We start from the raw sequence: 25,944 nt of genomic DNA, 5'->3' as shown, positions 1-25,944 counted from the left end.
TATGGCGTCAAATGGAGTGTGGAACAATGCAAATGATCAACACGGAGAACACTTGTGACTTTCTAACAAAAACGAGACACACCTGTGATCCGCACACATCACGGCTCTGCACCACCTTTCATGCATCGCACGTCACAATTGAACTCATGCCAAATATAGACAAAATACATGTTATTTACGACCAGGTTAGTGAATGAGGCCCATTGTTTCTGTCAAACGACATGACCTCATCTTGATGGTGTTAAGGACCAGGCCAAGAGCACAGAGTAGAGAGCACAAGAGTTTTCAGGACAACATCAACCAAGTATACAACAGTGTATAAAATGTTAACGTGTGATGTTGACACAGACAGACAGATACTCACGTTTTGAAATGAGTGTAGAATTAAACCCATCTTCTCCTCCATGTTTCACTCTGTAGGAAGTAGAACAACAATGCATCAATGTCTGACTGTCTAACACAACGTCTCCACTAGCTGACACTACAGTGTTTCACTCTGTAGGAAGTAGAACAACAATGCATCAATGTCTGACTGTCTAACACAACGTCTCCACTAGCTGACACTACAGTGTTTCACTCTGTAGGAAGTAGAACAACAATGCATCAATGTCTGACTGTCTAACACAACGTCTGCACTAGTTGACACTACAGTGTTTCTCCTATCATTATCTTGGCCCTGCAGCTCATCCAGACATACTCACTGCTGCCCAGTTTGGATCTCATCACCTCCTCAGACTCCACCTTAACCCCTATAGCACTCCATTCTCCTTTTATACCTTCTTGATGCAACGTTACTATGCACATATATCTTGGATATGTCTTGTTCTTAATTTAGATTATTGTTGTTGTTTAGAGTACACATTTTTAGAGTTTCTTTGAGGCACTGCATTGTTCTCTCTGCATGCATGGCGTTGTGTCAGAGTGAATACACTGTAAAGGGAAACACTGCACTGTCCAACATGGACACAGCCCAAGTCTACTCACTTGCAGTTCTTCAGGACTGAATCATTCACCACGTTGAGGCTCAGGTCCAACTCTCTTAGGGAGGGATTAGAGCTTACAGCTGAGGCCAGAGCTTCACAGCATCTCTCTGACAAGAAGCACTGAGCCAGTCTGAAACACCAGATGGAATCATACAAGAATGAATGAATGAATGAATGAATGAATGAATGAATGAATGAATGAATGAATGAATAAATGAATGAATGAATTACTGAATGAATGAATGAATGAATGAATGAATGAATGAATGAATGAATGACACATTTATAATATGCATTATACCTGGATTTAAAACCTGCTTCAAGGACTCTCTTGTCCCACTTAGGGTGCCTTCACACCTGGATGTTTTAGTTCCATTAAAACAAACCCTGAACCCCCAACATAATCATATTTGAACTGGGACCCCCAAAAGACTTATATATTGAACTGGGACCCCCAAAAGACTTATATAATGAACTGGGACCCCCAAAAGACTTATATATTGAACTGGGACTCCCAAAAGACTTATATATTGAACTGGGACCCCCCAAAAGACTTATATATTGAATTGGGACCCCCCAAAAGACTTATATATTGAACTGGGAGCCCCCAAAAGACTTATATATTGAACTGGGAGCCCCCAAAATACTTATATATTGAACTGGGACCCCCAAAAGACTTATATATTGAACTGGGACCCCCCCATCCTTAGAAGCACTTGCAATTGTAACCATACATTAACCCTGCAGCAAATCTAGGGGTTTATCTCTAACCTGTACACATGACCATATACATACGTTAGCGTGATGATTAAGTTTAAAACGAGTCTGGATGTCATCTTGAATGAGATTAAAAACGGAGGATTTCTGTAATCAGTAGCAGCTGTGTTTGGACGGACGCGCAGGGATGGGACTCAAACGGGTGAGCTTCATTTTCATTGGCTTTCATTGATGTGTATCTCTACACGTCATCAGTCATCACGCAGCACGTTTTAGTTTTAAGGAAGTAATTACATTTTTATTTTTATGGACTTGATATAAAAACACACACAAATGAGAATTTCGGCATGCATCCATTGTTAGGTATGCCAATATGATGACCACGGATATGCTCTAAAAGTGTTTCACTACACCTTTAATGTGAAAATATTACCAAACTACAAGCTCACAACACCTCACAGTGAGCTTGCAGGTCGGCTATTTTCACGATGTTTGGCTCTTTCTTCCGTAATATTAGTATTATTATAATTTATTTAGAAGGTCGATAACTGTGGCGTAGCTACAACGGGTCGCAAGTCAAAAATAGCCGATCTACAATTCCTCTACGCGTTGTGAGAAACTCTGTTATATGATGAAGTAGCCGATATTCACCTTAAAGGGATATTACACTTTTAAACATGTTTGGGGTAATTTTAACATCTACTCAGGGACATAGGCTTGGGTTAACATGATATCAAGCTTATTAATACATTCTCAACCCAGCATTCATATTATATTCACATAATACAGTACATAATAAAACAGAAGTGATCAAAATATGGTAAATGTATCTTACTTTAGAACTTCCAGTCTACAGTGTGGGCTCTTCAGTGAAGCACAGAGCAGCTCTACTAGTCCTGAGTCCTGCAGGTCGTTTTCACTGAGGTCCAATTCTCTCAAATGGGAAGGATTAGAGCTGAGAGCTGAAGCCACAACTTCAACGTCTGTCTTTCTGAGTTTACAGCCAGCGAGTCTGTGAATGCAGATTAAATAAGAGATTATCAAAACAAATTATACCTAAACAATTATTTGAACTGAGGACCCAATACCCTGACAAGCAAGAATTGTAGGCATTTCATTTAGTTTGACTCGGCTGCACAGATACATGTTGTGTTTGCGTCTTCCGTAATATTCTCCAATTTACCAAATTGGTTTTAAAAATATTTTAAAAGTCATTACATTGAAATGTGCAGATACTAGTCTGTATACACTTAAACTGTATGTTGGTGTGTTTACTGTTGAGTGAGAAACCACACTAGTTGCACATTAAGCTAATCATCTGGGGACCCCCTTGGGGGTCCAGACCCTCAGTTTGGGAACCACAGACCTAGACTAATAGAATGATAATTGATTAGTACAGTAGGTAGATGCAGACTATTGATTATGTATTAATGCGTACCACGGTAAAGCTCGATAACTGTGGCGTAGCTACAAGGGGTTGAACGTCGAAAATAGCCGATCTGCAAGCTCACAAGTGTTGTGTCCTCGACGCGCTGTGATTCAATTCAGTTCCATTTTATTAAAGTGTTGACTCACAACAAGTTGTCTCAAGACACTTTACATGTAGAGCAGAGAACCAACATAGATCCCACCCTGAGCATTAAGACATTTGGAGACAGTGAGCTTGTAGATCAGCTATTTTCGGTGCGCAACCACGTTGTATGTTGAAGTAGCCTATACATTTGCCTTAAAGGGATATTACACGTTCAATATCAAGCTTATTAATACATTCTCACCACAGCATTCATATTATATTCACATAATACAGTACATAATAAACAGAAGTGATTAAAATTAATGTGGTAAATGTATCTTACTTTAGAACTTCCAGTCTACAGTGTGGGCTCTTCAGTGAAGCACAGAGCAGCTCCACTAGTCCTGAGTCCTGCATGTCGTTTTCACTGAGGTCCAATTCTCTCAAATGGGAAGGATTAGAGCTGAGAGCTGAAGACACATCTTCAACGTCTGTCTTTCTGAGTTTACAGCCAGCAAGTCTGTGAATGCAGAATAAATAAGAGATTATAAAAACAAAAGATACCTAAACAATTATTTGAACTGAGGACCCAATACCCTGACAAGCAAGAATTGTAGGCATTTCATTTAGTTTGACTCGGCTGCACAGATACATGTTGTGTTTGCGTCTTCCGTAATATTCGCCAATTTACCAAATTGGTTTTAAAAATGTTTTAAAAGTCATTACATTGAAATGTGCAGATACTAGTCTGTATACACTTTTGTTGGTGTGTTTACTGTTGAGTGAGAAACCACACTAGTTGCACATTAAGCTAATCATCTGGGGACCCCCTTGGGGGTCCAGACCCTCATTTTGGGAACCACAGACCTAGACTAATATAATGATATTTGATTGGTACAGTAGGTAGATGCAGGATATCGATTATGTGTTGATCTGTTGCGTACCTCGGTAAAGCTTGATAACTGTGGCATAGCTACAACGGGTCGCACGTATAAAATAGACAATCTACAAGCTTACAAGCGTTGCGTCCTCAACGCGTTGTGAGTTTGTACATCAGCTGTTTATGGTGTGTAATCCAGTTGTATGACGAAGTAGCTCAGAAGCTTATACATTTGCCTTAAAGGATTAATACACTTTCAAACATATTTGGGTAATTTTAACATCTACTCAAGCCCATAAGCTTGGGTTACCTGCATGATATCAAGCTCATTAATATTCTCACCACAGCAATCATATTATATTCACATAATACAGTGCATAATAAACAGAAGTTATTCAAATTAATGTGGTAGGCACACCCTGAGCATTGAGACATTTGGAGACAGTGAGCTTGTAGATCAGCTATTTTCGGTGCGCAACCACGTTGTATGTCGAAGTAGCCTATACATTTGCCTTAAAGGGATATTACGCGTTCAATATCAAGCTTATTAGCACATTCTCACCGCAGCATTCATATTATATTCACATAATACAGTACATAATAAAACAGAAGTGATCAAAATAAATGTGGTAAATGTATCTTACTTTAGAACTTCCAGTCTACAGTGTGGGCTCTTCAGTGAAGCACAGAGTCCTGAGTCCTGCAGGTCGTTTTCACTGAGGTCCAATTCTCTCAAATGGGAAGGATTAGAGCTGAGAGCTGAAGACACATCTTCAACGTCTGTCTTTCTGAGTTTACAGCCAGCAAGTCTGTGAATGCAGATTAAATAAGAGAAATTAAAACAAATTAAACCTAAATAAACATATCTGAACTTGGGAGACCCCTACCTGACAAGTACTTGGAATTATAGGCATTACTTTCAGTTTCACTGATACATATTGTGAAAATAGCCAAACTACAAGCTCACAATGCCTCACAGTGAGCTTGTAGATCAGCTATTTTCACAATGTTTGCGACTTTCTTCTGTAATATTTGACAATTTGGTTTTAAAAATGTTTTAAAGTAATTAAATTGTACCTTAAATCCTAAACCACACCACAGGGTCGGGTCGGGACAAAACCTTTTCTTTCTTTTTGTTTTTACATCAACCACACCAATGCAACTCAATGAGTTTCATTGGTGTGGTTTATCTTAAAAAAACACTTTGTCCCGACCAAACCCTTTGGTGTGGTTTGGGCTTTAGAAATGTACAGATACTCTGTATACTGTACACTTATACTGTTGGTTTGTCTACTGTTCAGTGAGAAAACAATGCTGCACATTAAGCTAATCCTCTGGGGACCCCCTTGGGGGTCCAGACCCTCAGTTTGGGAACCACAGACCTAGACTAATAGAATGATAATTGATTAGTACAGTAGGTAGATGCAGATTATTGATTATGTATTAATGCGTACCACGGTAAATCTCGATAACTGTGGCATAGCTACGTACAAGGGGTTGAACGTCGAAAATAGCCGATCTGCAAGCTCACAAGTGTTGTGTCCTCGACGCGCTGTGATTCAATTCAGTTCAATTTTATTAAAGTGTCGACTCACAACAAGTTGTCTAAAGAAGCTTTACATGTAGAGCAGAGAACCAACATAGATCCCACCCTGAGCATTATGACATTTGGAGACAGTGAGCTTGTAGATCAGCTATTTTCGGTGCGCAACCACGTTGTATGTCGAAGTAGCCTATACATTTGCCTTAAAGGGATATTACACGTTCAACATCAAGCTTATTAATACATTCTCACCACAGCAATCATATTATATTCACATAATACAGTGCATAATAAACAGAAGTGATCAAAATAAATGTGTTAATGTGGTAAATGTATCTTACTTTAGAACTTCCAGTCTACAGTGTGGGCTCTTCAGTGAAGCACAGAGTCCTGAGTCCTGCAGGTCGTTTTCACTGAGGTCCAATTCTCTCAAATGGGAATGATTAGAGCTGAGAGCTGAAGACACAGCTTCAACGTCTGTCTTTCTGAGTTTACAGCCAGCAAGTCTGTGAATGCAGATTAAATAAGAGATTATAAAAACAAATTATACCTAAAACATTATTTGAACTGAGGACCCAATACCCTGACAAGCAAGAATTGTAGGCATTTCATTTAGTTTAACTCGACTGCACAGATACATGTTGTGTTTGCGTCTTCCGTAATATTCGCCAATTTACCAAATTGGTTTTAAAAATATTTTAAAAGTCATTAAATTGTACCTTTAGAAATGTGCAGATACTAGTCTGTATACACTTAAACTGTATGTTGGTGTGTTTACTGTTGAGTGAGAAACCACACTAGTTGCACATTAAGCTAATCATCTGGGGACCCCCTTGGGGGTCCAGACCCTCAGTTTGGTAACCACAGGCCTAGACTAATATAATAATATTTGATTGGTACAGTAGGTAGATGCAGGATATTGATTATGTGTAGATCTGTTGCGTACCTCGGTAAAGCTTGATAACTGTGGCGTAGCTACAACGGGTCGCACGTATAAAATAGACAATCTACAAGCTCACCAGCGTTGCGTCCTCAACGCGTTGTGAGTTTGTACATCAGCTGTTTATGGTGTGTAATCCAGTTGTATGACGAAGTAGCTCAGAAGCTTATACATTTGCCTTAAAGGATTAATACACTTTCAAAGATATTTGGGTAATTTTAACATCTACTCAGGCCCATAAGCTTGGGTTACCTGCATGATATCAAGCTTATTAATATTCTCACCACAGCAATAATATTATATTCACATAATACAGTGCATAATAAACAGAAGTTATTAAAATTAATGTGGTAAATGTATCTTACTTTAGAACTTCCAGTCTACAGTGTGGGCTCTTCAGTGAAGCACAGAGTCCTGAGTCCTGCAGGTCGTTTTCACTGAGGTCCAATTCTCTCAAATGGGAAGGATTAGAGCTGAGAGCTGAAGACACAGCTTCAACGTCTGTCTTTCTGAGTTTACAGCCAGCAAGTCTGTGAATGCAGATTAAATAAGAGATTATAAAAACAAATTATACCTAAATAATCATATCTGAACTTGGGAGACCCCTACCTGACAAGCACTTGGAATTATAGGCATTACTTTCAGTTTCACTGATACATATTGTGAAAATAGCCAAACTACAAGCTCACAATGCCTCACAGTGAGCTTGTAGATCAGCTATTTTCACAATGTTTGCGACTTTCTTCCGTAATATTTGACAATTTGGTTTTAAAAATGTTTTAAAAGTAATTTAATTGTACCTTAAATCCTAAAACACACCAAAGGGTCGGGTCGGGACAAAACCCTTTCTTTCTTTTTGTTTTTACATCAACCACACCAATGCAACTCAATGAGTTTCATTGGTGTGGTTTATCTTTAAAAAAACACTTTGTCCCGACCCAACCCTTTGGTGTGGTTTGGGCTTTAGAAATGTACAGATACTCTGTATACTGTACACTTATACTGTTGGTTTGTCTACTGTTCAGTGAGAAAACAATGCTGCACATTAAGCTAATCCTCTGGGGACCCCCTTGGGGGTCCAGACGCTCAGTTTGGGAACCACAGACCTAGACTAATAGAATGATAATTGATTAGTAGCTACAGTAGGTAGATGCAGACTATTGATTATGTATTAATGCGTACCACGGTAAAGCTCGATAACTGTGGCGTAGCTACAAGGGGTTGAACGTCAAAAATAGCCGATCTGCAAGCTCACAAGTGTTGTGTCCTCGACGCGCTGTGATTCAATTTAGTTCAATTTTATTAAAGTGTCGACTCAGAACAAGTTGTCTCAAGACATTTTACATGTAGAGCAGAGAACCAACATAGATCCCACCCTGAGCATTAAGACATTTGGAGACAGTGAGCTTGTAGATCAGCTATTTTCGGTGCGCAACCACGTTAAGTAGCCTATACATTTGCCTTAAAGGGATATTACGCGTTCAATATCAAGCTTATTAATACATTCTCAACACAGCATTCATATTATATTCACATAATACAGTGCATAATAAACAGAAGTGATCAAAATAAATGTGGTAAATGTATCTTACTTTAGAACTTCCAGTCTACAGTGTGGGCTCTTCAGTGAAGCACAGAGTCCTGAGTCCTGCAGGTCGTTTTCACTGAGGTCCAATTCTCTCAAATGGGAAGGATTAGAGCTGAGAGCTGAAGACACATCTTCAACGTCTGTCTTTCTCAGTTTACAGCCAGCAAGTCTGTGAATGCAGATTAAATAAGATATTATAAAAACAAATTATACCTAAACAATTATTTGAACTGAGGACCCAATAACCTGACAAGCAAGAATTGTAGGCATTTAATTTAGTTTGACTCGGCTGCACAGATACCGTAATATTCGCCAATTTACCAAATTGGTTTTAAAAATGTTTTCAAAGTCATTACATTGAAATGTGCAGATACTAGTCTGTATACACTTAAACTGTATGTTGGTGTGTTTACTGTTGAGTGAGAAACCACACTAGTTGCACATTAAGCTAATCATCTGGGGACCCCCTTGGGGGTCCAGACCCTCAGTTTGGGAACCACAGGCCTAGACTAATATAATGATATTTGATTGGTACAGTAGGTAGATGCAGGATATTGATTATGTGTTGATCTGTTGCGTACCTCGGTAAAGCTTGATAACTGTGGCGTAGCTACAACGGGTCGCACGTATAAAATAGACAATCACAAGCTCACAAGCATTGCATCCTCGACGCCTTGTGAGTTTGTACATCAGCTGTTTATGGTGTGTAATCCAGTTGTATGACGAAGTAGCTCAGAAGCTTATACATTTGCCTTAAAGGATTAATACACTTTCAAACATATTTGCGTAATTTTAACATCTACTCAGGCCCATAAACTTGGGTTAACTGCATGATATCAAGCTAATTAATAAATATTCTCACCACAGCAATCATATTATATTCACATAATACAGTACATAATAAAACAGAACTGATAAAAAATAAATGTGGTAAATGTATCTTACTTTAGAACTTCCACTCTACAGTGTGGGCTCTTCAGTGAAGCACAGAGTCCTGAGTCCTGCACGTCGTTTTCACTGAGGTCCAATTCTCTCAAATGGGAAGGATTAGAGCTGAGAGCTGAAGACACAGCTTCAACGTCTGTCTTTCTGAGTTTACAGCCAGCAAGTCTGTGAATGCAGATTAAATAAGAGATTATAAAAATAAATTATACGTAAATAATCATATCTGAACTTGGGAGACCCCTATACCTGACAAGCACTTGGAATTATAGGCATTACTTTCAGTTTCACTGATACATATTATGAAAATAGCCAAACTACAAGCTCACAAAGCCTCACAGTGAGCTTGTAGATCAGCTATTTTCACAATGTTTGCGACTTTCTTCCGTAATATTTGACAATTTGGTTTTAAAAATGTTTTAAAAGTAATTTAATTGTACCTTAAATCCTAAAACACACTAAAGGGTCGGGTCGGGACAAAACCCTTTCTTTCTTTTTGTTTTTACATCAACCACACCAATGCAACTCAATGAGTTTCATTGGTGTGGTTTATCTTAAAGAAAACACTTTGTCCCGACCCAACCCTTTGGTGTGGTTTGGGCTTTAGAAATGTACAGATACTCTGTATACTGTACACTTATACTGTTGGTTTGTCTACTGTTCAGTGAGAAAACAATGCTGCACATTAAGCTAATCCTCTGGGGACCCCCTTGGGGGTCCAGACCCTCAGTTTGGGAACCACAGACCTAGACTAATAGAATGATAATTGATTAGTACAGTAGGTAGATGCAGACTATTGATTATGTATTAATGCGTACCACGGTAAAGCTCGATAACTGTGGCATAGCTACAAGGGGTTGAACGTCGAAAATAGCCGATCTGCAAGCTCACAAGTGTTGTGTCCTCGACGCGCTGTGATTCAATTCAGTTCAATTTTATTAAAGTGTCGACTCACAACAAGTTGTCTCAAGAAGCTTTACATGTAGAGCAGAGAACCAACATAGATCCCACCCTGAGCATTAAGACATTTGGAGACAGTGAGCTTGTAGATCAGCTATTTTCGGTGCGCAACCACGTTGTATGTCGAAGTAGCCTATACATTTGCCTTAAAGGGATATTACACGTTCAACATCAAGCTTATTAATACATTCTCACCACAGCATTCATATTATATTCACATAATACAGTGCATAATAAACAGAAGTGATCAAAATAAATGTGGTAAATGTATCTTACTTTAGAACTTCCAGTCTACAGTGTGGGCTCTTCAGTGAAGCACAGAGTCCTGAGCCCTTCAGGTAGTTTTTACTGAGGTCCAATTCTCTCAAATGGGAAGGATTAGAGCTGAGAGCTGAAGACACAGCTTCAACGTCTGTCTTTCTGAGTTTACAGCCAGCAAGTCTGTGAATGCAGATTAAATAAGATATTATAAAAACAAATTATACCTAAAACATTATTTGAACTGAGGACCCAATACCCTGACAAGCAAGAATTGTAGGCATTTCATTTAGTTTAACTCGACTGCACAGATACATGTTGTCTTTGCGTCTTCCGTAATATTCGCCAATTTACCAAATTGCTTTTAAAAATATTTTAAAAGTCATTACATTGTACCTTTAGAAATGTGCAGATACTAGTCTGTATACACTTAAACTGTATGTTGGTGTGTTTACTGTTGAGTGAGAAACCACACTAGTTGCACATTAAGCTAATCTTCTGGGGACCCCCTTGAGTGTCCAGACCCTCAGTTTGGGAACCACAGGCCTAGACTAATATAATGATATTTGATTGGTACAGTAGGTAGATGCAGGATATTGATTATGTGTAGATCTGTTGCGTACCTCAGTAAAGCTTGATAACTGTGGCGTAGCTACAACGGGTCGCACGTATAAAATAGACAATCTACAAGCTCACCAGCGTTGCGTCCTCAACGCGTTGTGAGTTTGTACATCAGCTGTTTATGGTGTGTAATCCAGTTGTATGACGAAGTAGCTCAGAAGCTTATACATTTGCCTTAAAGGATTAATACACTTTCAAACATATTTGGGTAATTTTAACATCTACTCAAGCCCATAAGCTTGGGTTACCTGCATGATATCAAGCTTATTAATATTCTCACCACAGCAATAATATTATATTCACATAATACAGTGCATAATAAACAGAAGTTATTAAAATTTATGTGGTAGGCACACCCTGAGCATTGAGACATTTGGAGACAGTGAGCTTGTAGATCAGCTATTTTCGGTGCGCAACCACGTTGTATGTTGAAGTAGCCTATAGACCGATTCCGTAGCGGGTCTCATGGTCGCAGCCTACGTATTTCCTGTAGGCGGACTCGACGTAGCTGCGGGGGTAAAACCCTCACCAGGCGCACCTCTTCCACTATAGTGAACGGCAGAGTGACTGATGTTAGTTTGCCTCAAACTTTACTCCTTTACCTGCTTTTTTACTAACACTAACATTACAAAGATGCCCAGAACATCGAGATGAACCTGTGTAGTTTATGGCTGCTCCAACAGTAGTGGCAACATAAAAATAAAATAAAAACGGAATGTCTAATATCCACCGCGGTGGCGGAGACCAGAGCCATTGAGCAATGGTTGAGACAAAGCAGTGAAAGATACATAACGCCAGTCTTACCCAATACCAAATATTTCTGTTTTATTAACACAAGGCTGCTGTACTTTATACCTCATACTTTAAATGCTTAGTATGAGGTATAAAATACAGCAGCCTTGTGTTCATAAAACAGAAAGATTGGGTATTGGGTAAGACTGAAATTATGTATCTTGCAGGATTCTTCACTGCTTTGTCTCAACCATTACTCAATGGCTCTGGTCTCAGCCATCGTGGTGGATATTAGACATAACGTTTTATTTTATTTGTTATGTTGCCACTACTGTTGGAGCAGCCATAAACTACACAGGTTCATCTCGATGTTCTGGGCATCTTTGTAATGTTAGTGTTAGTAAAAAAGCAGGTAAAGGAGTAAAGTTTGAGGCAAACTAACATCAGTCACTCTGCCGTTCACTGTAGTGGAAGAGGTGCGCCTGGTGAGGGCTTTACCCCCGCAGCTACGTCGAGTCCGCCTACAGGAAATACGTAGGCTGCGACCATGAAACCGGTACGGAATCGGTCTATACATTTGCCTTAAAGGGATATTACGCGTTCAATATCAAGCTTATTAGCACATTCTCACCGCAGCATTCATATTATATTCACATAATACAGTACATAATAAAACAGAAGTGATCAAAATAAATGTGGTAAATGTATCTTACTTTAGAACTTCCAGTCTACAGTGTGGGCTCTTCAGTGAAGCACAGAGTCCTGAGTCCTGCAGGTCGTTTTCACTGAGGTCCAATTCTCTCAAATGGGAAGGATTAGAGCTGAGAGCTGAAGACACATCTTCAACGTCTGTCTTTCTGAGTTTACAGCCAGCAAGTCTGTGAATGCAGATTAAATAAGAGAAATCAAAACAAATTAAACCTAAATAAACATATCTGAACTTGGGAGACCCCTACCTGACAAGTACTTGGAATTATAGTCGTTCCTTTCAGTTTCACTGATACATATTATGAAAATAGCCAAACTACAAGCTCACAATGCCTCACAGTGAGCTTGTAGATCAGCTATTTTCACAATGTTTGTGACTTTCTTCCGTAATATTTGACAATTTGGTTTTAAAAATGTTTTAAAGTAATTTAATTGTACCTTAAATCTTAAACCACACCAAAGGGTCGGGTCGGGACAAACACTTTTCTTTCTTTTGGTTTTTACATCAACCACACCAATGCAACTCAATGAGTTTCATTGGTGTGGTTTATCTTAAAAAAACACTTTGTGACGACCCAACCCTTTGGTGTGGTTTGGGCTAGGGCTGGGCGATATGACAAAATCTCATATCACGATATAGAATTTATTTTATCACGATAACGATATACTCACGATATAGAATATTTTTTACGATACCTATTTTTTTTATCTAAAAGAATAAATTTTTGTTCAGGTCGAGTACTTTACTGTACTTGGGCTGTACTGTACTGTACTGTACTGTACTGTACTGTACTGTACTGTACTGTACTGTACTGTACTGTACTGTACTGTACTGTACTGTACTGTACAAGCTCTCCTCCCTGGCCTCTGTCTGTGTTAGGCTGCACAACAGTGACACTTGTTGGTGACAATAGTTATGCTATTTCCGTGCTCGGATACAGGGACAGGGACACACATAGCTGTCTATAATGGTTGCACCACTCAAAAAACAATTAAATTCACATTATCCAGTCTAATTATATGAATATAATACTGATGCCCTTCCCATGCACAGACAGGCCCAAAGCAAGTACAAAATATTACAAAATAAAATGTATATAATAATAATTAGAGGCTGAACTCAATTGTTCAGCCTCTGTAGACATTTTTAAAGCACAGCTCAAGACCCACTTCTACAACATTGCTTTTAATTGATCTTTTATTTTTTGTTATTCATGTCCTCACTGTATTGCATTACTGCTTGTTTTTTAATGTCGTTGCCTTGCTTTTCTTTTTTTCTCCATTGCTCTGTAAAGCACTTTGAGAGCTGCATTTCATGTCATGAAAGGTGCTATACAAATAACGTTTTATTAGTATTATTAATAATAATTATTATTATTATGACAATTAAAAAGAAAAAAGAAAGAAATAAGACACAGAAGTACAGGCCTGTGTCTGCATTAAATTGGCTTAAGGAAAAAATAAATATCTCATGTCACAGTTTGTCACTACAGTTGTTTCAGTTCATTTAAGCTCTGTATAGGGAATCAACATGTTCTGTTGTAGTTATAGTTTAGTTTGTTAAAGACGTTGGGCAGCTTAACGATGTTTAATTGACTACAGGCGATAGAGTGAGAGAGAACGCGATCTTGTCAACTCTCCATGCCCATGGAGAGTGCGTATATGGGAGTCTGGGACGAGTGGGGCTTTTTCTTTTCCTTTTTTTTGATGATCACAACAAAGTCAGCGTCTTGTGTTGTTGTTGTAAGCTGTTGCTGAATTAAGGACTTTTCAAATGGAATAATTTATTTGGAACAATAAAACAAGACAGAGACACGCAGCAGGAGGACTGCACAGGTAAGAGGAACGTCTTGGAAGAAGTTTGCAGTGCACCCGACGACGGACAAGCTTATTGTTCAACTGTGTAAAACATGCGTGGCTCACGCAATTTATCAATTTGACCCAACATGAAACCTGCATTTATAACAGTGAATGACCGGTTACTTTAGGGCGCGTTCGGAAATAGCGCACTAGGCGGACTGTGCATTGTGCAATGCAAACTGATAGATGAGTTCGCTCTGGTGTGGTATTTCCGAACGTGCCCTTTACACCGCTCTGAATCTCGTCAGCCATCATCTCCCTTCATGTAATCAAAACCACTTCCATATCCATACAATGGAAGACGTTGCCCCTCTTTTAGGTGCAAGCACCACCTCGGCTTGTGTTGTGGTCGTGTTGGCCTGCTTAGAGTATATAATAGAGAAGACATCCGAAAGGTGTTCGCTCACTGTTTTCAGTGCGCGCGGTGGGCTGCTGGGCATGCCGTATATAAGCGCTGTGACGTAAAATACTGCCGTAAAGCGAAACGGCGATATAAGCGATATAGCTTTTTTTTCGTGATAGACATTTTCTATCGAAAATACGATATATATCGTCATATCGCCCAGCCCTAGTTTGGGCTTTAGAAATGTACAGATACTCTGTATATTGTACACTATACTATATTATACTGTTGGTTTGTCTACTGTTCAGTGAGAAAACAATGCTGCACATTAAGATAATCCTCTGGGGACCCCCTTGGGGGTCCAGACCCTCAGTTTGGGAACCACAGACCTAGACTAATAGAATGATAATTGATTAGTACAGTAGGTAGATGCAGACTATTGATTATGTATTAATGCGTACCACGGTAAAGCTCGATAACTGTGGCATAGCTACAAGGGGTTGAACGTTGAAAATAGCCGATCTGCAAGCTCACAAGTGTTGTGTCCTCGACGCGCTGTGATTCAATTCAGTTCAATTTTATTAAAGTGTCGACTCACAACAAGTTGTCTCAAGACATTTTACATGTAGAGCAGAGAAACAACATAGATCCCACCCTGAGCATTAAGACATTTGGAGACAGTGAGCTTGTAGATCAGCTATTTTCGGTGCGCAACCACGTTGTATGTCGAAATAGCCTATACATTTGCCTTAAAGGGATATTACACGTTCAATATCAAGCTTATTAACCCATTTTGGGCGGGGACCCCTTTTGGTGTTAGAATTATGCTATGCTTTAGCTATTGAAAAATAGCAGATCTACAAGCTCATAGCGCGCCACCGAGTGGCGCGCTATGAGCTTGTAGGTCTGCTACTTTTGAAAAATCGAAGAACGACTGACTGAAACATAGCTTTTTCAGAAAACTGTCAGGATGTAGAAGACATTTTTAGAATCTGATCTCAGGTCAGAATGGGTTAATACATTCTCACCACAGCATTCATATTATATTCACATAATTAAACAGAAGTGATCAAAATAAATGTGGTAAATGTATCTTACTTTAGAACTTCCAGTCTACAGTGTGGGCTCTTCAGTGAAGCACAGAGTCCTGAGTCCTGCAGGTCGTTTTCACTGAGGTCCACGTCTCTCAAATGGGAAGGATTAGAGCTGAGAGCTGCAGCCACAACTTCAACGTCTGTCTTTCTGAGTTTACAGCCAACAAGTCTGTAAATGCAGATTAAATAAGAGATTATAAAAACAAATGATAGCTAGTTCACTGTCATTGAAGTTAACTAAAACATCTCCTATCTAGTTATCCAGAGATATAGACACCACTTGACAACACATTTTGATATCAAAGACTTCAACCAGCAGTTGAAGGAGTGAAATGAAGACTGAACAACAACATTGGATATTTACTGCCTAAACGTTGTAAAAGCTTTACAAACAAGCTGCTGGAGACCAGCATTCAGTCTCTATTTCTGTTCCCTGTCTCCTCAGGCTGGGCCACAGCTGTAGGCTTTACTGTTAGTTTGAATTGACCCCAATATTATAATATTGCATAACCTACAATATTATAACATTTCATAACCTACAATATTATAACATGCATCATAACCTACACTATTATAACATTTCAAAACCTACAATATTATAACATTTCATAACCTACAATATTATAACATGTCATAACCTACAATTTTATAACATTTAATAACCTACAATATTATAACATTTCATAACCTACACAATGTTATAAGTCCAGTGTTGTTTTTGGCAGCACATTTTGATTTTAGTTTTAGTCATAGTCTCTTGAATAGCTTTCATTTAGTTTTAGTCACATTTTAGTCACCTGGAATGTTTTAGTGTTTAGTCTAGTTTTAGTCGACTAAATGTCATAAGTTTTAGTCGACTAAATCTACAGTTGATTTAGTCGACTAAAATGTATTGTGGCGGGCCTTGATGTCATCATAATGACTGATTTTGGCTGAAAATAGTCGATCTACAAGCTCACAACAGGCCGCAGCATTGTGAGCTTGTATAAGAATTAGGAAAGAATTATCCAATGTGGTACATTTTTCTTTTCTTTTTTGTTAAACCAAGAAAAGTAAATGAGCAGCTCCAAACGTTGCATCAAACATATGCACAGATATAAGAAGTGTCTTATATTATTAATGTTGATCCATTTCACAAGCAACAACTGTTAACTTATGCTCCTTTAACGGAGTAATTAAAAGAACCGTGGCAGTTAAAATAGCATTATTGAATCTGGAGCTTAGACAAACTATGTTGATTATAACTTAAGTTGTCCATGGATATTCAGCCATTATACAGCATTGATCATTTAATTCGCCAGCTACTACACAACATTATCTTTAAATTATTGCCAGGATGTGTGTTGTGCACCTTCATGCTAGACAGATGATGACACACACATGGTCCCTGGAGGATAGACCCTACAGATCATACCACACACATGGTCCCTGGAGGATGGACCCTACAGATAATATCACACACATGGTCCCTGGAGGATGGACCCTACAGATCATATCACACACATGGTCCCTGGAGGATGGACCCTACAGATCATATCACACACATGGTCCCTGGAGGATGGACCCTACAGATCATATCACACACATGGTCCCTGGAGGATGGACCCTACAGATCATATCACACACACGGTCCCTGGAGAATGGAGGATTAAGTGACTCCATGGCCTTTCCCTCTAGGTCAACTTTGTACCACTTTCAAAAGCTTTGGCTGCTTTTTTGCTTTTTATATTACATCGCATCGAGGGACTCGCTTTGATAATTAATCAGACCTACAAGCTGTCAATGTGTTGCGATGCAAAGCAATGTAGGCTTATAGATCTGTGAGTGACACCTTTCAACTTGTTCTACTGAGTGCTTTCACCACAGTGAAGCGGATTTAACGTTGAGTATTTTGGCTGTCTTTTATGGTGTTAAAAGGGGCGTGGAACAATGCAGAACAATGCAGACAATACAGACAATACCACTAATCACTATTTGAAATGCAGACACCTTTTATGCCAACCTTCATTTATAATTATAGTGTTAACTGTAATGGCAGATTGACTCTAGGATGTTTCTATTCACTCGACTACTAACCGAGCCTTTCTGCAGTTCCTCACAGCTGGGACCAGTCTCCTTCGCCCCTCCTCTGATGTGTTGTATTTGTCCAGGTCCAACTCTTCCAGAACCTCCTCTGACATCTGCAGCATGACGGCCAGAGCTGAACACTGGGTCTCAGACAGTTTCTCTGTTCTGTTCTCTGACTTCAGGAACTGTTGGATCTCCTGATGTAATGATTGGTCGTTCATCTCCATCAGACAGTGGAAGATGTTGATACATCTGTCAGGAGAGACATCATCACGAGTTAACATCCCCTTCAGGTTCTGGATGGCTTTCTGGATCTCCTTCTTTTTCTGACCCAGCAGACCTCCTAACAGACTTTTCTTTGTCTGACCCAGCAGGCCTCCTAACAGACTTTGGTTGGACTCCAGTGAGAGGCCATGAAGGAACCGAACAAGTAGGTCCAGGTGGCCATTTTTACTCTTCAGGGATTTTTCCATAGCAGCTTTCAGGAAGTCGGAGAGGGAGCTCTTACTTCTGTATTTTTCATCTTCCAGGAATGTCTTCAGTACCTTCATGTTCTTCTGTGTGAAACAGTGGTACAGGTAGACTGCAGCCATAAACTCCTGGATGCTCAGATGAACAAAGCTGTAGACAGTTTTCTGAAACAGCACACTCTCTCTCTTGAAGATCTGCGTGCACACTCCTGAGTACAGCGAGGCGTCTTTCACATCAAGACCACACTCTTCTAGGTCTTCTTGGTAGAACATGATGCTACTTTTCTCCAGATGTCCAAATGCCAGCATGGCCAGGTTCAGAAGAACGTCCCTGTCAGTCTCTGTGAGTTTCTGTTGAGTCCCCTTTTCGTTTGCTTTCTTTTTGACATCATGGGTCTCATCATACTTCTGCTTCTTCCTGTTTGTCAGAACCATCAGGAAGTGGCAGCACATCTCAGTCAGGGTCTTGGGCAGCTGTCCAATGGTGGTGTGTGTCCTCAACATGTCCAGCAGAACGGTAGCAATGATCCAACAGAAGAGTGGGATGTAACACATGATGTAGAGGCTCCTCGATGTCTTCAAGTGTGAGAGAACTCTGTCGGCCAGCTTCTCTTCACTGAATCTCTTCTTGAAGTACTTCTCCTTCTGGGGGTCTGTGAACCCTCGCACTTCTGTCACCATGTCAACACATGCAGGAGGGATCTGATTGGCTGCTGCAGGTCTGGTGGTTATCCAGAGGAGGGCCGAGGGGAGCAGATTCCTCTTGATGAGGTTTGTCACCAGAGCATCCACCGATGATGTCACTGTGACATCAGAGATGATTTCATTTTTGTCGAAGTGCAATGGAGACCTGCCTTCATCGAGGCCATCAAAGATGAAGCAAACTTTCCAGGCAGCGAGCTGTTCTGCTGTGACCTTCTTTAATGTTGGGTGAAAATCATGGATCAGGTTGAGAAGGCTGTACTGCTTATCTCTGACCAAGTTCAGCTCCCGGAATGAAAAGGGAACCACGAGATCTATATCTTGATTCTCCAAACCTCTTGCCCAGTCCAGAAGAAACTTGCACACAGAGAATGTTTTTCCAATGCCAGCGATGCCTTCGGTCAGAACACTTGTGCTGGGTGTCTTTCTGCCAGGGAGGAGGATCTTAAAGATTTTACAGCAGTTGATTGGTTCATGGAAGGTCTTCATGTTGGAAGCTGTTTCAAGCTGTATCACCTCATGTTGGCGATTAACCCCTTCACTCTCTCCCACTGAGATGTAGAGCTCTGAGTAGGTGCCGGTGACGGAGGTTCCAGACTCTTCCGTCATGTCGTCTTTCGCTTCATCAAAACTGTTCAGACTGTCCTTATAATCGTTCAAAATACTGACATCTGAAATGAGAAGAACATTTATGTTTTAAACATTGAGGTTAATTTATAACTTTACATGTATACAGCACACATTAATATGAAATACCTCCAGAAACTATGCAATTTGTTCAGAAAAACAGGCAAAAGTAACAACACAAGATCGGTTGTTTTTGTCCAGCTGTTGAGTTGATAGTTGTTTAGCTTCATTATATGCACTTGGATATAATTGATACAGACAATAATTATTTGAACATTTAGTCTATGATTTAAATTTATTAACATGAATTTTCAATGAGTGCACATTCTTACTTTGTCCACCTGTGTTTTGACTGGGTGTCTTCAGTCCAGGTGTTGTTTGACTGGGTGTGGTGAGTCCAGGTGTGGTTTGACTGCAGTGTCAGAGACACGCACGCACGCACGCACGCACGCACGCACGCACACACGCACACACGCACACACACACACGACACACACACACACACACACACACACACACACACACACATATGTCAACATATTCCACGTGAGACCTGGTATATTCTTCGTCGTACTACGTGGTGTTGCATGCTGAAAATAGCATATTTACAAGCTCACAACGTGTCACGTCCACCACACGTTGTGAGCAGCTAGTTTCAGCACATGGAAATATGCCGTTTAGAAACTTTCCCCTTCACAATAAAAGCACATCAGCTTTCACATGTTCATTCCATATAAAGAAAAGACGAGCAAAGTGGGCAAGGATTATGAATTCGGTGGCATTTCACATTGCAAAAGGGTGCAGGAAGAGTGGGCACGTGGGTACCTCAGTGTTAAATATCCTTATTGGCCATTAGGTTGAACATGCCCATTGCCCATGCAGAAGAGTGGGCACGTGGGCACCTCAGTGTTAAATATCCTTATTGGCCATTAGGTTGAACATGCCCATTGCCCATGCAGAAGAGTGGGCACAGGGGCACCTCCGTGTTAAATATCCTTTTTGGCCATTAGGTTGAACATGCCCATGCAGAAGGTAAGGGGTGTGTCTCATCATTTCTGTTTCATATAGCCAAATGATAATAACGATATGGAAAAATGCACTATAGGTTAATTAATTATAATAATTTCCTATAGAATGTGTGTGAGTGAGAAATATTCCATGTTATGTGCTTAATTTAAGGCATTTATGCTTCAGCAAAGAAAACCTTTGCTAGCCTTGGTGATAAGGTCATACAAAGAAAAAGTTGGTGCTACCTAATTTGTGGTGGCGCTACCAACTGAAAACGTAGGTGGCACCAGTGCTACCTGTGAAAAAGTTAGTCTGGAGCCCTGATTGTAACAGTTATCTCCTTAAAGGCCCAATGTCACGCCCCTCGGGAGATAAGAACGGCTATCAAACAATGCTATCATGATGATGACGTCATAGTGCCGATTAACTTTCCCCATCGACTTCTATGCGGGCTCGCCGGGCTTGGTGGCAGTAGTAGCATAGCAACTTATGCTACTATTTTCGTGTCACATTTAGCTTCATACTGGGTGAAAGTCTCTCTTTTTTTTTTGCTCGAAAATCTCTCTCGCCCGCTGACATGCCATCAACCACGGCTAAGTTCAGCCTGCTGTGGAGCCCTGCTCACAGGTTGAGTAGCGGCACTGCACCGGGCTAAAATGCATATCAGTCTTCAAATATCCTATGTACCACAACATTGTTCAAGTACGTGTGTTTATGCTTATTCATTGTAATAATCAATATCGCTATGATGATTTATCGCCGCGCATGTAGTCTAGCCCGTCTCAGATGCCCCCTCTCACCGCCGGGGCACTGAGCCTAGTCTTCTGGTCATGCAGGCTGCAGTGCAGGCTGTTCATAGCACACACACAGCACGCAATGAACTGGGCTGTGTGTGTGTGAGAGAGAGAGAGAGAGAGAGAGAGAGAGAGAGAGAGAGAGAGAGAAAGAGAAAGAGAGCCCCCCTCCCCACTCGGCTCGGACAACCAGGCCGATAATTCATCATAGCGATATATTGATTATTACAATGAATACAAACAAACACACTATAGTTCACTTGAACAATGTTGTGGTAACTAACTACGGTATTACAGTGGGTGTACAGTCAGCCTGTGGCTGAGAGGGGAAGAAAGAAAGGGAAGAGAACAGTAGTCGCGCTGCGGGGCTCAGGGCTCTACTCAGAGCGGGCAGACAGGGTTGTTGGTGGCCGGGGGAACGTGGGACTCGAGTCCGAAGTTTGCGCTTGTGCTGCAGTTCCCCTAAAAAACACCACGCCAACCTCAATTGCATTCTAACTAACAGTTTTTTTCAATTACATTTATAGCCAATATGACGCTAAATGTACCGTCAAAAACGCTAGCCTGACGTAGTAGCCACTTGTTGCTAGCGCCGTAGCCCATCGCGAACGCTTTCAAACTGTTTTCAGTCAGACCACGTGATGTACTGTACCACCCATATTAATTTTGGGGCGTGTCATTGGACCTTTAACACATTCCGACCAGGATTACTGCATGTTTTTGTGAGGGTACCTACCCTAGGGGACACGGGGAGACCATGTGAGGGTACCTACCCTAGGGGACACGGGGAGAACATGTGAGGGTACCTACCCTAGGGGACACGGGGAGAACATGTGAGGGTACCTACCCTAGGGGACACGGGGAGAACATGTGAGGGTACCTACCCTAGAGGACACGGGGAGAACATGTGAGGGTACCTACCCTAGGGGACACGGGGAGAACATGTGAGGGTACCTACCCTAGGGGACACGGGGAGAACATGTGAGGGTACCTACCCTAGGGGACACGGGGAGAACATGTGAGGGTACCTACCCTAGGGGACACCGGGAGAACATGTAAGGGTACTATACCTTAGGGGACACTGGGAGAACATTTGAGGGTACCAACCCTATAGGGACACGGGGAGAACATGTGAGGGTACTATAGGGAAACGGGGAGAACATGTGAGGGTACTATACCCTAGGGGACACGGGGAGAACATGTGAGAGTACCAACCCTAGGGGACACGGGGAGAACATGTGAGGGTACTATACCCTAGGGGAAACGGGGAGAACATACAAACTCCACACAGAAAGGCCCCTTCGCCAACCCCGACTCGGGTGTGGGCATTGATGACGCAGAGGAGAGAACACGCCCCCAGCGCCCACATCGGGAATCGAACCCAGGATCTTCTAGCTGTGAGGCGACAACACTACCGACTGTGCCACTGTCCCCCCTCTTGGTTTTATTTTTTATAAAGATTTTAAACTTAATAAACAAATCAGCTCCATCGTTAAAACTCTCTTCTTCCAAATTCCAATCATCGCCACGGTCAAATCCTACCTCCCCTAAAAACAGCTGGAGATGGTTATCCATGCTTTGATTTCATCAAGAATAGATTATTGCAAGTCTTTGTATATTGGCATCGACCAGGCATCACTGAGGCGTTTACAGCTAGTGCAGAAGACAGCTGCCCGCCATCTCACCATCAGTATAAAATATGTTATAGTGTATTGCATAAGGAGAAGACCCTGGAGCAGCACGGACATTTAGAGCCTTTTATTTAGGTGCTGAGTATACAAACGACTAACGTTGCGGTCTTCATCAGAGTCATGACTCTGATGAAGACCACAAGGTCGAAACGTTAGTCGTTTGTATACTCAGCACCTAAATAAAAGGCTCTAAATGTCCGTGCTGCTCCAGTCTCTTCTCCTTATGCAACTCATGATGTCCTTGCACCTGTGAAGCACCGGATCAGCCGTTTCAGGCTTGAGGCGCGTTGGTAGACTCCCTTTATGTTATAGTGTATATTGTATAGTGTTATAGTGTATATCGTATAGTGTTACAGTGTTATAGTGTTGTATATATTTATAGGAGGGTTGACATACTGTGAATCAGGAGGTCCAGGTTCGTTACTGAAGTCAGGAGGATTTCCTCTAGACCTGTCACTCTTCACAGACAGAAGGCTGGGAGTTGGAGACTCTGCTCTGTGGTGGACACTTCTGGAATCATACAAACAGAAATAACAATACATAAACAACAGAGACAGTGAATAATACTACTTGAAAACATACTAAGTAAATAACAGACAGTAGTGCAGCAGCTAAGCAAAACGATCGTTCAGTTTGTGATAAAAGCATGAAATTTGGTACACGTATAGCCAAAGGCATTATACAAAGATTTGGATGTGGACCCATCTTGAATTTTTAACATAGTGCCCATAGCAGCCATTTTTCAAGATGGCTGCCAAATGAAAAAGGCCTTTTGTGGTGGTTCTGGACAACCGTGGGTCCGACCGACTCGACACCAGGCACTGCACTCCCTGTGGGGGTGTGGAACGTGTGTGTCGAATTTGAAGTCGGTGGGGCAAACGGTTCTCGAGTTACGTGGATTACAGATGTACAAACACACACAGACTTGAATATATGTCAATGGGCAATGCCCATTGGGTTTTCTTTAGATGATGGGTAAGAAGAGAGAAATGTGATGTCAGGTGGTGTGGGCTAAGAAGTGGTCAGGGCTAAGATAAAGTATATGAGATGTACAGTAAGTGCAAAGAGAGATGGTGAGGGAGGGAGAAAATGATTTGTACCAATTGACTAGACAGTAGACAGTAGTGTAACAGTTTAAGGTGAGTATAGAGATGGAAATGTTCTAGCAAGAGAAGCCAATGTATTGAGAATATGGGACATAGTATGTGTCAGGAGTTATTTGTGACAGAAGGCTACCAGTGAGAGGGAAGATGTATACGATGGTAGTGAGACCAGCCATGCCGTACGGTTGGAAACGGTGGCACTGATGAAAAGGAGGCACAGCTGGAGGTGGCAGAATTAAGGATGCTATGGTTCTCATTAGGAGTGAAAAGGAAGGACATTATCAGAAATTACTGAATTAGAGGATCAGCCCAGGTTAGAAGGTTTGGGGATAAAGCAAGAGAGGTGAGGTTGAGATGGTTTAGACATGTGAAAAGGAGGGATGAGGGTACATTGGGAGAAGGATGCTGAAGATGTAGCTGCCAGGTAAGAGGATGGCCAAAGACGAGGTTTAAGGATGCTGTGAGAGATGACATGAAGGTGGCAGGTCACAGAGGAAGATGCAGAAAACAAAACCAAATGGGGTCCATGTGTGGTCCAGCCCTATGGAATGTAAAATTCAAGCATGTGCTAATGGAAAGTATTTAAAATAAATAATTTTGATGCTCATCCTAGATCCTACTACTATAGGGGGTGCAAAGCAATATGCCCGTTTATCCGTTCGACTTCTCCTACCAAATCACTCCGTTAGCACACATCTCTCTATGCAAAAAAAAATATGCATGCCACAGAAAACCATCTGCACTACATTGCATCCATGTCATATTTACTGTACAAATATTGCTTTTGTATGACATACTGTTATTGCGCAACATTTCACTGTGACGCAAATTACATTACAATTTCCACATTAACCGACCCCTCCCTTTTCCCTGCGAGTGCACACACACACACACGGTACTGTACAGTACACTACAGTATGACAGTACAGTATGGTAAAGTACAGTACAGTACGGTACAGTAACGTGCGGTAGAGTAGCGTATGAGTACAGTAGAGTATGGTACAGTATGATACCATAAAGTATGGTACAGTACGATGCAGTACAGTACGGTACAGTGCAGTACAGTGTGGTACAGTACGGTACAGTATGGTACTGTGCAGTACGGTACAGTACAGTACGGTATGGTACAGTACAGTACAGTACAGTACAGTACAGTACAGTACAGTACAGTACAGTACAGTACAGTACAGTACGGTACAGTACGGTACAGTATGATACAGTATGATACCGTACAGTACAGTACAGTACAGTACAGTACAGTACAGTACAGTACAGTACAGTACAGTACAGTACAGTACAGTACAGTACAGTACAGTACAGTACAGTACAGTACAGTAGGATACCGTACAGTAAGGTACAGTACAGTACAGTACAGTACAGTACGGTACGGTACATTACAGTACATTACAGTAAAGTACAGTATGATACCATACAGTAAGGTACAGTATGGTACAGTATGATGCCCTACAGTGCCGTACAGTATACAGTATGGTACAGTACATCACAAAGGTATAGCCAAATATATGCTGAAATGCAAAATCAGTCTAATATTGGTGGCCATCTTGAAATTAATGGCCGCCATCTTCTCTCACAATATGGCTGTTAGCCACTGTAGTAATATGAGTATTATTATAAGTTCCTAATTCAATAAGTTGAATTAGGAACTTATTATAAGTTCCTAATTCAAATTCTGCATCAAGAATCAAGAATTGGGAACTTATTATAAGTTCCTAATTCAAATTCTGCATCAAGAATACTGTATAATTCAAGACAGAGATCATCCATATTTAACCATTCTGA

General features: G+C 40.9%; 1 protein-coding gene across 1 annotated transcript; it reads right to left on the bottom strand.

Annotated features, from left to right (window-relative positions):
- Positions 1-326: 326 nt before the first annotated feature.
- On the bottom strand, positions 327-19,932 carry LOC310861382 (protein NLRC3-like; the record flags this gene model as incomplete). The annotated part of the gene is made up of 5 exons (XM_083768802.1): positions 19,881-19,932; positions 17,759-19,592; positions 4,738-4,902; positions 985-1,113; positions 327-414 (listed from the first exon to the last, which is right to left on the bottom strand). The coding sequence occupies exons 2-5, from the start codon at positions 19,528-19,530 to the stop codon at positions 327-329; spliced, it is 2,154 nt and encodes a 717-aa protein (XP_083624928.1). The 5' UTR covers positions 19,531-19,592; positions 19,881-19,932.
- Positions 19,933-25,944: the final 6,012 nt, after the last annotated feature.

The sequence above is a fragment of the Protomyctophum parallelum genome (genome assembly GCF_964188405.1).
Source record: "Protomyctophum parallelum genome assembly, chromosome: 7".
Classification (NCBI taxonomy): domain Eukaryota; kingdom Metazoa; phylum Chordata; class Actinopteri; order Myctophiformes; family Myctophidae; genus Protomyctophum; species Protomyctophum parallelum.
The sequence above is the reverse complement of the archived record's forward strand: the minus strand, read 5'-3'. Positions and strand labels throughout refer to the sequence as shown.